At 29.2% G+C, this 13,510-nt stretch overlaps 2 protein-coding genes across 5 annotated transcripts in view; one reads left to right on the top strand and one right to left on the bottom strand.

Moving 5' to 3' along the window:
• LOC118192252 (synaptic vesicular amine transporter-like) overlaps positions 1 to 1,543 on the top strand; it is a 105,426-nt gene extending 103,883 nt beyond the window's left edge. For all 4 annotated transcript variants that reach the window (XM_035363175.2, XM_035363174.2, XM_035363173.2 and 1 more), the window contains one exon: positions 1,325 to 1,543. Coding sequence is in view for 1 of the 4 variants with exons in the window: in XM_035363174.2 (XP_035219065.1) it covers positions 1,325 to 1,435 (111 nt within the window). In the remaining 3 variants the exon portion in view is untranslated. The remainder of the gene's footprint in view (positions 1 to 1,324) is intronic.
• A 40-nt stretch (positions 1,544 to 1,583) lies between these two features.
• LOC118201333 (transmembrane protein 127-like) overlaps positions 1,584 to 13,510 on the bottom strand; it is a 33,282-nt gene continuing 21,355 nt past the window's right edge. Inside the window, exon 4 of the mRNA XM_085807427.1 lies at positions 1,584 to 11,742. Coding sequence (XP_085663553.1) covers positions 11,393 to 11,742 — 350 coding nt within the window. The 3' untranslated portion in view covers positions 1,584 to 11,392. The remainder of the gene's footprint in view (positions 11,743 to 13,510) is intronic.

The following is a 13,510-nucleotide window of genomic DNA, read 5'->3' as shown; positions in this document are numbered from 1 at the left end:
TCGTGGAAATACCGCAACAGTCTTTGGAGTAGACGTAGTATTGACAGGAGTTTTGCTTGGTCCAGGAGTCCGAACAGCAGGCATCTTATCAGTTTTCTGTGGTTGTATCCACCTTTCATCTTCTTTCAACATTGATTTTGGTTTAGAGTCTATCTTACGAGCAGAATCAGTAGGTGTTGATTTTGGTTTAGAGTCTATCTTACGAGCAGAATCAGTATGTGTTGATTTTGAAGCAAACCTATTTCTTCGAATATTTTGCCGCCGGAGAAGTTCAACAGTGAACTTATGTTCCTTTGGAAACAGCTTGGCATGCTCAGGATCGTTAAATTGCTCTCGTCCCAAATCTTCAGATTCTGCAATCGCATAGAATATCTTTTCTGCTCTTCGTAAAGCGGCTTTAATAGGTTTACCATCTCTCAGTTGCTGCTGGAGTTCATCCATGTTTCTAAGAGCATTAAAAAGTTTTTTTTCTCCACCATCATCCTCTGAATACCCAAGGCAGTACAGACCAGCATAGGTCTGATCAACAAGGAACACCGCTGTGTTCGTTAGGCATAGCGAGGCAATAGTCCGCACGAGGCGGGGACGTCAAACGACAGACACGTGACAATAGTCAAGCGAGAGCAACAGGGATGCACAACCTTCACGGATCAGGGCAACCCCCAGAATGAATTAGGAGTTATGACAGTACTGCCACTTAAAAGTCGAGCTCAAATCATCTGAATCTAAGCCTAATCATGCAGAACAGTATATCCTAGGTTTAAATATTTACATTGCTATTCTAAATGCCCAGATCTTTCAATCTTAAAAACAATGCTGAAATTCGACACTTTATTTTTACTCTGCTTGCAATAGGTTCCTTTCCCAGTTTTTAATATCATTTCGTCTAGACAAATAATACAAAAGTGTTGAATTACAACAAAAATGGATGGCCCTCATATGCTTTGTGCCGTGATCTATTAGCCTAATTCGAAACAATATACGATTCAGATACATTGGCATCTCTAACTGAATTATTATAGCATCATAAGACAACTGTCAAGTATTAATATATATATATATATATATGTTTGATGAGGAAATCATGTGCTGTTAAGTAAGGGTTGAAATGTTAAAGCATACGAAGTAAACTTTTTTTAATTACCCTTAAAAACTAAACCAGCAATCAGTGCTGAAGGTATACTTTGAAATTAATGCTGGGAATTTAAGCTGAAACTAAAGGGAAAAAAAAAAAAAAAAAAAAAACCCTGTCTAAATGCTACCTAGATTCATAATATGATTAAAAGCTAAAAAATGTGATTAAATCCTAAAATTTTTTTTTCAGAAATTATCCAGTTCAAGCAGTTCACAGAAGTATAATTTATTTACTGGTTGTGATGATGAAAGCTATGAAGAAGAACCTTTCAAAAAAATTGAAGAAGCCACGTGTTACTGAACACATATTCGAGATCTCTATTTTTTTTTTTTTTTTTTTTTTTTTTGTGTGTGTTATTTCAGTTTCATTCTTCAAATGTGTTTAAAATACAATAAATTAAGAATCTCAGTTTTACAGATTATTTTAAGAAAAAAAAATCAATACATAATAAAAATAATAATAACTTTATTTTTCTGATAGGCATTTTTTCTCATATTTAGAAGTTAATAAAAGTTATTTATAACAGTTCATAATTACCTATAACAAAGATACTTTTATATTAGTTTATAACGTTTGCCATAAAAACATATACAAACAATAATTTTGATTTTTACAATAATGATTTCAGTTTAAAACAAAACCGTACAAAAATTCAAAAGTTACAATTAATTAGCAAAAAAGCTTGAATAAAATAAACATGAAAACTATATAGCAATACAGTGGAGTGACAGAATATTTATAGGATGCACCAAGAGATATAAATTAATTACAAAAATTTCACATTATTTTCTAATAGCACTTGAAAACGGAATTTAAGGAACAGGTCTGTAAGTAAGCATACATAAAATTTAAGCTCATCTGTATATTTACACAATACTCTTTTTACTATTTTATAATAAAAAAATACATTTCATCCTTAAAATTATTGCAATTTTATTTTTTATGCATTTTTTCAAAATTATGAGAAATACAAAACAACTGTAACTGAAACCTTAGTAATAGTCTATTCAATAAGTATTATGCAGTAAATAAAATGTTCCTGGATTCAATTAAATAAAATTCAGCTTCAAAATAAAATTTAGTTTTACATTTAATGATGTCAGCATAACAAGAAACACAATTAAAAATGCATTTAATTTCATAAACATCTGCTAAAATTTACATTTAGCTTGCAACAGAATTTTATAAAATGTTAAACAAATGAAAACTGAGAAACAGAATTCCATAGAGTTTAAATGAAGAAATCATGCCTTTTTCCTTGCATAATATATTACACTTCATAATCATGACAGTTTTGTATGACAGCTACTTATGGTAGCTATTAAATTCTCGATTTTAGCCCTATACTAATGAAAAACAACAAGGATTTTTCTGCACTATCAAAAAGCTTCAATCATACGCATAACATGATTGTCAAAATTTGCATAAGTAACTTATTTAAAGCACATTAAACATGTTATATTACGTTTTCCATTTTGAATAAAGTCAATCTAGAATATTTGTTTTTACTTACAGCTAAAAAATTATGATTACTATCAAATTAAGAATTATAATATGCAAAAAAAATTCCGCATATTTTTTCGGGGGTTGCTTCCGCTCATTCCCCATAGGTTAATCAAAGTACACACATGACGGAGATATCTCAAAGAAACTTTCACCTGGCCATCAAAATATTTACAAACACTCTCTTAAAGGAGTTTTGTAATTAATCAGGAATACAGTAAGTTCTCCATTTTTTTATCTGCACATTTCTCATGTGGATGTGAGATGTCTCACATGTCCAAAGCTATGAAGTAGCAATCTGAAAGTAGAAATTATGTATGCACATCAATGGAACTTAATCACATCTGTCTGCACATTAGCATGAATAGCATAACAAGAAGTTAACTACTAATTACAAGTTTCATTACTAAGCTGAGAGCCCCTGGTGTTAACTCAAGGATTACTTAAAAAATTCTATCAGCACAAGTAATTGTAAATTTAAAATTTTTAAATAATCACAAAGAATAAACAACTAAATTCACTAATCATAGATCTTCCACTGGTGTCATTTTGACATCAGTGCATACTTATCAGTTTATCTCTTTTGAACATTTTTTGAATTTTAATTAATTTATGAAACTTTTAAATTTACCTGAGAAATACATAAATAAAATTTTTATCACGAAACTATCTTAGTGAGAAGGAATTCTATGGCCAGTTTCACCATCTGCTCATGTCATGACTCAAAGTAAAATTCCAAATGCAATGGGTTTTCAAATATCAGCATTGCTTGAAAAAATATTCCAATATGACCTTGAGTTCAACTTCTTTCAGCTTTTCAAGGGCACTTATAAAATACCTTTCATCCTTCTTCTTATAAATAGCTGTCCTGCTGATAGAATAATGTTTGTCAAACAATTACATCCTAATAAAACAGGATGCTTATTTGCTATTTACACAATATCAACCAGTTAATATAGTCAAGATTATTTTATAAATATACATTTTGCTTATTTAGGACGGAAAAAAATCTCAATGCGAAAGCTGAAGAATGACAAAATATGATAATTTTTCATATCTTCAGTATTATCAAAAGATATAATAAATATAAACATGATGTCCTGTACAAAATCTGAATAATGTTAAAAAAAAATTTCCAGACAGTCTTAAGTAGGAAAGCCATTCTTTTTTTTAACAGATCTTTGTAAGTACTGGCACCACACGTACTTGATACACTTATCAAGAAGCAGAACAGCATCAATGTATTGATCAATCTAAATTCAAATGCTGTGCACCTTATTAAATTTCAAAAATAAAACCAAATGAAGTACAAATACCATCCATCAAACAGAAAATATTTTATGAAAGCCACATTAATGCAATGTTCAATGGTATTTCACATCTTGCAGCAACAAAAGTATGGCATATTTAAAAATATGCATCAGTTAAGCACATATGAAGATAAAATTTACACAGAACAATTCATTAAGAAACTGCATTCAAACTATGAAAATAATATAACAATTCTTCATTCCATTTCACACAATTTCAATTCAATAACAAACTTAACGATATATATTATAAGCATAAAATAAAAATATTTCTGAAAAAACTTAATTTTACAGGAATAAAAAAATTATTTTAACAATTGACAAAGATTTTAAGATTTAAGTAACAATAATTTAATATCACAGAAATTTTAATACCACTATCAAGGAAGACAGACATCAATATCTTTTCTAAGATATCAATGAAGGCTAGTAAATCTAGTATTAATACTTAAACAATAAAAATAGCCACCTATTAGCATGGTAGTAAGCGAGCCAGCTGCCACAGCTTTGGACATGGATTCAAATCACAGAGAACGAATGGATATTGTTGTAGTGACTTTGCAGCATGGGGGCACTTAAATTAGAGTTGAGCTGAAAAGCCCTTTTGAAAGGTTATGGAACGTCAAAGGCGGAAGACCCTCAGATCTGTTCCCCGAGGAATTCTTAAAAATTGGGATGGTCCTGGACAAATTCACACCACCTATACGGTGCCCAAGGCCTAAGTGAACAACAGTTACAACCCTTACACTCTTTGCCACAATAAAATTCATAGACCTGATCTGATGTTACTCTCAGACAAGTGAGAAAGTTAAAGCACAACAGAAGAATTATAACTTTTTTTTAAACTACTTACAAGAAAAATATAGAAAGACCATTTCATTTTTATTAAGCTGACAACTATTTAAATTAAAAAATATGACTGCACACAAAAGTTTGTTAATCACAGGTAAATTGTTCCAATGAAATGTATCTGCATAGTTGATACTTTCCAGGATAATGCGTATTAACATTTTGAAGGTTAAATCTTGATGCATACTTTATACTTAACATTTTCCTCTCAACCTAGAAAACTAATTAAATATTTGGCTAGAAAAGTTTGATACTGTTAATTCAAGTGTTACTTCTTTAAAAGTTAATTAATTACAGTGAAACATATAAGAGATCTACTCTGATAAAATGTGATCTGTGAGGAGGACTTTTTAAGAAAAACTAGTTCACATTTATTTCACGTGGGGGAATAATATACTGATGCAAACAACTCATTCTGTAATTGTAGGAAGTGAATCTGGACTGTAATTACTTTTCAATTTAAACTGTAGGTTGTCTATTTAGAGAATTCTATAGAACCATAAAATAACTTTAGAATACACCTAGATGCTTAACTCTAGAAAATACACAATAATGCTGGTCATCTGTGTTCTTTACCACATCTTAAAAGTATCAGCTACTTTTACTAAAAATAGCGCAATTAAAATTGCTAATTATCATTTCCTTCAAAATACACATGACAATTCCATAACATTAGTCTTTAATTACTAAATAATTATGAAAACAGTTCCTTTTCCATCATAGATTAGTGCATCTATAAACTTATAAAACATATAAATATATATTATCTCTGCTCAATGTAAAAAGTACTCTTAGTTACATACAAAAATAGACCAAAATATGCAATAGATATAATTCTGTTATAAGTATCTACATCTATCTCTCTTATATACATACATACATATATATATATATATATATATATACATATACATACATACACACACACACTGGTATGTATGTGTGTGTATCATATATACAATACTGCTGCATGCAATATGCTTTGTATCCTAGTCCCACATTCTTTTCAGTGCAAAGCAATAATTCACAAAGTTAAGATTATATTTAAATAAATCATCTAAATAATAAAATCAAGTATTAAACACAAAAAAATAATTTACTATAAATTTTCCACTATATTTATTGAGAACCATGAATATTATGCATGAATTTGTGCATATCAATTTATCATCTTTTAAATTTACAGAAAGAAAATTTTAAAAGAAACAACATATCTGAGTAACATGCAACAGAAATAGAAAAAACAATTTAACAGTATAATAACAGTTCTGTGATGTAATTTTATTTATCTCTAATCTTATTTATGTGTAATCTTATTTATCTGTAATTATATTTGTCTACACTATAATATAACTACTTTGTAACCATATGTTTATTTAACATTTGTGTATTTTGCCTTTTTGATGCTGTTCTGTGAAATAAATTTTAAAAAAACCCTCCCTCATGTTCCAGGGCCTTGACGTTGGCGAGGGGCTTCTCACTAATCTGGGACACAAACAAAGATCTAGAACACTTTCAACACATATACACGCATATATTTATTTCAAATATGCATGCAAACAATCGCTAATTCAATAAATAAAAATCAGTCATATTACTTATTTATATTACTTCATATTTATTATAAAATAAATAAAAATACGAAAAAAATATGGCGTCAAACTGCCCCTGCGCCGAAACAACCTGCTTCAAGCACGAATACTCTCAGTAATAGCCCATATTTTGTATGCAATGACCCCACTAGTGGCTGAGCAATAAAAGCCACTGAGCACTAGTAGTTCAGTCCGAGGGTCAAGCATATGTGAATGTGCTGAATGTATGAGCATTTTCCCCGTGTGTAACATAGATACGAGCTAGTTTCCCTTACAAATTTTTTTCCGTGGGGCATTCCTCCTTTTCCAAGCGGTGACTAATGGCGAAACGCATAGTAAATAATCCCTACAGCAGAAAAACGAATGGTAGCGAGGACTGTAGGATTAGTTAGGATTGAATCTGAAAGTAAGCTCGCCAGAAAGGTGATTCTCCTAGAAGGGGACGATTTTTCTAATTAACTTTGGTACATATGGTGCATTTGGTATGTAACTTTTGGTTATGTAACTTTGGTTTTTCCTTTATTAAAAAAAAGGTACGTAAAGAATTTAGTATAAATGGAGCTTAGGTTTTTTTACCTCAAACCCTATTTATTTCTGTATTTATTAAACAAATTAAAACTTGTTACAGAAACTTAAAAGATGATGGGTGAGGACGGCAGTTTTAGCTTTTGCCCCACATCAGAAAAATCAAAGATTCAGCACTGATTGTAATGGAAGTGTTAGGAGTTTCCAAAAATGTCATATCCAGACTATGGAATTGTTTTTGGAACTGTATATGTTTGAGAAATTCGGAACAAGGTTGTGTTATCATTTTAAAATAAAAAGCGGGAGCTATATACACATTTCGTTTAAAAAAAAAACTAAAAATATACCTCTATTTTAGAGAAATAAAGTGGTCAGAAAGAACGTTTTGTATGCGGAGATATTCGGTTGATGTACTGCAAACATTATTTTACATATTTTATCAGACAAACCAAGAAAATAAATAATTAATTATATTACAATAATTATTAATTTTAAATATACTTTTCCAGAAATCGATCAAAATAAAAACTGAAATTTTCTGTAAAATTTTGGTTGCAGACCATTTGGCGCCCCTCTGCAGGCGGCGCCCGGGGCATCGTACACCATCTTGCCCCCCCTCGCTACGCCACTGGATGCAGAAGACTAAAATGCAGGAAAGAGGACAAGATTATCTACTAACATACTACCAACATTTCTATTCATTCAATCAGTATGACCATTTCTGAGTTTTTTAACTGCCTCGATGAGAAAAGTTTAGGTTTGTCTTTTATTCTAGATTAAACTTTTGTCATAGAGGCAGTTAATACTCAGAAATGGTCATTTTGATTAGATGGATAGAAATGATGGTGGTGTCTTAGTAGATGATCTTGTCCTCTTTCCTGCATTTTAGTCTTCTGCATCTTCTATTGATGAAGTTCAGATGGCTCAATTTAGTGGAAAATCATCCTACTATTACCTATAAGGTAATATCATGCAGATCTCTTTACACTATAAAAACCTCCTACAAAACTACCATAAATCCACATGTTCATTAACAGCGCGAGTCAGATTTCTCATCAATAACCGAATTAAAAAAAAAGGGCAAATGGTATTTTGGTTTCTCCTTTTTTTTTTCATAAAAGCAAAAAAAATTTGGGTTACCGAACAAGATACTAATGTCTCATTAATAGTGGAAGATTTTAAAACCACTCTGTCCCACTTCTACGATGGTAATAAAATGGAATAAAAAGAAAGGAATGTAAACAAAGAAAGAGGTGCTTTCCTAAGATAAAACACTATCAAACTCAAAATAAATTATAGATGTAGAGAAGCAGCCTTCTCTCTGCCACATTATGCAGAAAACTCATCTGTAAACTTAGTTTTGAGGAGAGTTGTATAATAAATTAGTTGCTATCACAGTGAGAAGTTACAGCATAAAGCAAACTTCCATAGAGCTTGTACATAATATTTCACATTAACGAACTAAGTGCTGAAAATATGACATTACTGATTAACTTTTAAAAAAGTATGACTTATGTAATTCACTCCTCTCAAATGAAAAACACTAGAGCAACATACTAAATGTTTATAAATTCAAACATTTTTAAGTACTGCAAACATTTGTTATTTTTATTACTCGCACTAAATGAAAACATATACACATGGAATGATTTATATGTTGAAAATTATTGCACATTTGCAATCAGTAACAGTTACGATCAAGTTCTTTCAATTTTGGCATGGCATTTCTTACATAGGTAAAGACAGATTCACTCTAAACATGCACATGTTTAATGAATTTTAACATTTCTGACTTAAGCAAGAAGAGCAGTAACAGCAAAATGGTAAGGCATAGAAACAGAGAGCAACTGTGACATTTCTAAGATGAAAACCTGGTTCAGAATGTTTGGGTTTTGGATCATCTGTATCTCTATTTATTCCTACAAATTTCAGCACCAACATTTCAAATTACTCACTGAAGCATTATGTACACATCTGTGGCATGAGTATTATGTAAGAATCATAAGTAAGATTAATTTAGATCGCTCTAATCACGGTTTGGAGCAAATAACTACTTTTATGAAAGAAAGGGAAAAATAACCAAATTAAAATGGAAAGATAAAGACTATACCAAACTAATGTTATAGTCTTGAATTACATATTTTTTTATCTTACATATGCCCCTTCTTCAAATAGAAAAAGGCTTAACAACAGAAAAGCCCCTTTTACACAAAAACATGTTAAAGCATTAGAAAACGATTAGAAGTATCCTAATATAGAAAACATAAATGATGAAATTTTTGATAATAATAATTTTTAAATAATGTAGAAAACAAATTTTAAACATTAAATTTTTGAATTTTTTTTTTCTTTTTCCCTGGGGGGACTACTATAATTTTAGCATTCCTGTCCAATTTACTAAATCTTTATGTTTGTAAAAACACAAATGATTGTTATAATTCTTCATGAAGGCTTTGAAAATGTTTCTCTCTAAATACCAAAAATATAAAATTTTTTGTACATAATCTTATTTCTATACATTACAGCAAATAATAGAAATTTATAACACTAATTTCATATTTACAATTTATCATTAATATTCTGTTTAAGTTAATTTAAATTTCACTTTTAATTCTTTATCTTAGCAAACTGAAAATTCCACAACTATCTGAAAACAAACATTTCCATAAAAAATTGGACAAATACTCTTTAACTGACTGATGTCTGGCATTATTTTACCAATGGTTTACTGGCTTTTCTGGCATTATTTATCAATAGTTAAAGATGCTCTAATAGTTACTTGAAAAGTCCCCGAATCTTACATAAGGTAAATTAGCCTTTGAAATATGCATCAATGCATTCCATAATAAAAATGTTATACAACAAATACCACAATAATTCTTAAAGATGGTAGCCTTCACCTTTTCTGCATGAAATGATAAAAGGAATAATTATTCAGAGGTAAATACACTCCTCTGATTCTGAGTCAGTATATCCTACAACATACTCTTATTCTTTACATTCAATTATTAACTATTTAATTATAACTTATTCACCATTGTTTCAAAATACTTCTTTAAGCATGTCACTTTTTAATTATATTAGCCATTCTCAATTACAATTATTCAATTTTTTAAAATCATTACTGTATTTTTATATCCATTATAACAATACTGACAATCACAACTTTTAATATTTTCTATATAAATAAATACTCAAAAACACAATTTTTATACTACTATTCAAAATTTGTGAAAATAACTCAAAATTATAATAATTATTACATTAAATTTTGCCTTCCCTAACTGAAATGTATGAAAATTTTTAAAAATTGTTATTAAATTTATTCTACATACTACAGTACAAGCCTAACTATCTGGTATTCAACTAACTGGAAAACTCAAGTAACCAAAATATTTTAGCATTTTAGACACTCATCCTCTGCCACAAAAATAAGCAAATGAGAGATTTATAAAGCCATTATAAAAGGCACTTACAGGATATTTTTGCCAAACAGTTTCATCTAATCGTTTTTAAGCGTTAAAGAAAGCTCTTCACTGGTATGTATGCTTTGCTCTTACATTTTGAAAAAATTATTAAACTTTGGGAGCCTGGCTTCTACACAACAGCATGCAGTGAAGTATTTTCAAAGTTGCTGGTATTACAAAAACTGTGCATTAATGAGCATAATATGCAACTTTATTTGAAAATGGATAAATAAAGGTGATGTCAAATGAAAATTATGATAAAGGATTACAGTTTTTTTATATGCTACATCCATAACTTGTATTTGTTGATTATCTAACTAAATAAAAAGTAATCTGTTTTTTACACTTCTGCCGGAATGACTGGTGAAAGTTTGATCACATCACTGCCAACTTTGATGATCAACAGGATTTCACAATTAAATAAGATGTTTTATGCTCATATGTATGTTTAGAACCTACAAAATACATTGCCTGTTATGTATGAAATGCATTTTGTTTTTAATCTTGCATAATTTTTAAACACAGGTTTTTAATATTCCAAATGATAACAAATAAGATGAATGTTTTTATAATGTTATACCAGAAATTAATTCCATTCATTTGGGTTTCCTATCATAAATTGCATTTTTAATATGCTCAACTATTCAGAATATTCACATTGCAGGCATTCTGCATTTTCTGAGCTTTCTAGACAGTCAAGCTTTTATTGTACTGAAAAGTAAATTTCAAATACCACAAAATTTCAATTCATTATTACTTTTATAGAAATATCATTACATATTCAAGTTCCTAAATAATTAATATCATGAGCAATTTTTATTAAGTGATGACATAAAACACTTTTAGCAACACACATTAATTACTTAATTGTTATGAAAATCCTAAGCTGAATTTCAACAGGCTTAACATTTTTTCCTTCAATATTATTTCATAAACTTCTTTTATTTAAGACACTCATTAAAAATAAAATAAAAATCAACTATTATTATACTTTCACTAAAAAAGTAATATTTAAGGTGTATATGGTGGAGGTGGAGGAAGATATTCATTTAAAAAGGCATTTTGTTCACGGACATGAAGCCAGGAACGTGAATGTGGCAAAGCAATGGAAAATGTTTCTTCTTCTTGATGGTCATCCGTTAATAAAGTAACATCAATATTTCTTGACAAATGATCACAACGAAAGAGGTTTGATGCAGTAGCCAGAACTGCAACAAGTCCAGAAATAGCTATCAAATAGTAACTCACTCCAAAGGAAATTTCGACTCTTGTTGCAGGATACAATTTAGTCATTTCTTGCTGCTGTTCCATTAATTTTGATGCATAGTAACAAAGACCAATGATCACTACAATGATAATAACTGCACAAAAAATAAAAAATATTAATATGACGCAAAAATACGTCAGCACTTAAAATATAAAAACTATTTTAAACTATTTATATTATTTCATATTTTAAATTAATAATTTAGCTTATATAAACTATTACAGCAATATATAATAACAACAGGCATCCTAGGTAAATGGACCTTGGGGACTTGATCAACACTTCCATTTATTATATTTGCTTACTCCATATGCATCTCCACAGCTTCATCATTTAAAAAAAAAAATCCTTAGCATATTTTTATATTGAACTAGATTTATTAACCAAGCCTACAAATTATTCACTATTACACACAAACTATTAACTATCTTATTTGAAAAGTATATGATCCCAGGCAGCACGTCTCCAAAAATATACGTATAATTTTGGTGAAATAAGGGTATGGTATTTTTTGCACGTTACTTTTACGAAATTTATACGAATGAAAAAGGCTGAAGTTACTGTTGACTCTTGATCGTTATTTTCCACACGTTATTTTTACGAAAATTATACGAATCCGAATGTACTGATAAAACTACCGCCATGACGGTATATTTTATTAGTCACTTTTACGCATATTATACGAATCCGAATGTTCTGAAAGAAACTACTGCCTTTATGGTATATTTCATTCGCCACTTTTACGGATATTATACGAAGTCTAAAAAGATTGAAAATGAAGTTTATTAATTCAAAATCTTTAGTGTATTTCTGGCATTTCACTTTGTTTTCCTTGTCCACGAACATGAAAAAGGGGCATTCATATATGAGGCTAAAATTTTTCTATAAATTTTAACATGTGAGCTAAATCTTTACGTGCATTTTTACAAAAAATTATATTTTCTTAATTCAAACATCTTCAAAACAACTTATTTATTTTCTTATATCAAATTTGTTATTTTTATTCATATCAACACTTACATTAATTTACACAATTTAATTTCTTTTATGAAAATCCTATTACCCATTTAACTGGAATAAGCTGTATATTAAATTTGTGTACTTACTGAGTTTGGTATAATACTCGCCTTATTTTATTTAGCAAATGTGGGCAATTAAATTGGAATAAGACTAGCAAATCTTTCATGTCGAGGAACAGAATAATAAATACAGCAGAAGATGCTCGAAAACGTTTAACTTCTTGAACAATAGTTTAATGTAGACCAAAGGATCATTAATTATAATCAAAGATATACTAATATTTTTATTTAATAATAATAATAATAACTCTACGAAATTGCAAGCTGAATCCTGATATTTTACATATATTTCAGTTCCTTTAATCTTTGTTATAAAAATCATATGAGGCTATTTTTTTTTTTTTTATTTTGTTTAATGTACGGAAAAAATGATATAGCGATTTTAGTAATTTTTATATGAGGAAAAAATTAATAAATAATGTAAATAAATAATTATATTATATTTTATATTTTTCCTGAAACAGTTAAAGACATTCTTAATATGGAGATCTACAGAATAAGTACAAGGGTCCAGTTAAATGAACTCAAAATTTGCATAGTTAATTTTACGCTAACTTTTAATTTACGATTATACACTGAGCATGCGCATGCACAGACATTTCTATTTTTCGTAGAAAAATTTAATTATTACCTTAATACAGAGATGCTGTGAATATAAATTTATATAATGCAAAAGTAAGTTTATTTCATATGCTAATTTAGAGGCTTTCTTAATATGTTTAATTATAAAGGAAAAAAAAAAGCGTTGCAATTCTTGTTCACTGACCAATGGCAAAGCAGACA

The sequence above is a fragment of the Stegodyphus dumicola genome, chromosome X1, assembly GCF_044657685.1.
Source record: "Stegodyphus dumicola isolate Sdum_Otavi_A_Nest chromosome X1, ASM4465768v1".
NCBI classification, from domain to species: Eukaryota; Metazoa; Arthropoda; class Arachnida; order Araneae; family Eresidae; genus Stegodyphus; species Stegodyphus dumicola.
The sequence above is the reverse complement of the archived record's forward strand: the minus strand, read 5'-3'. Positions and strand labels throughout refer to the sequence as shown.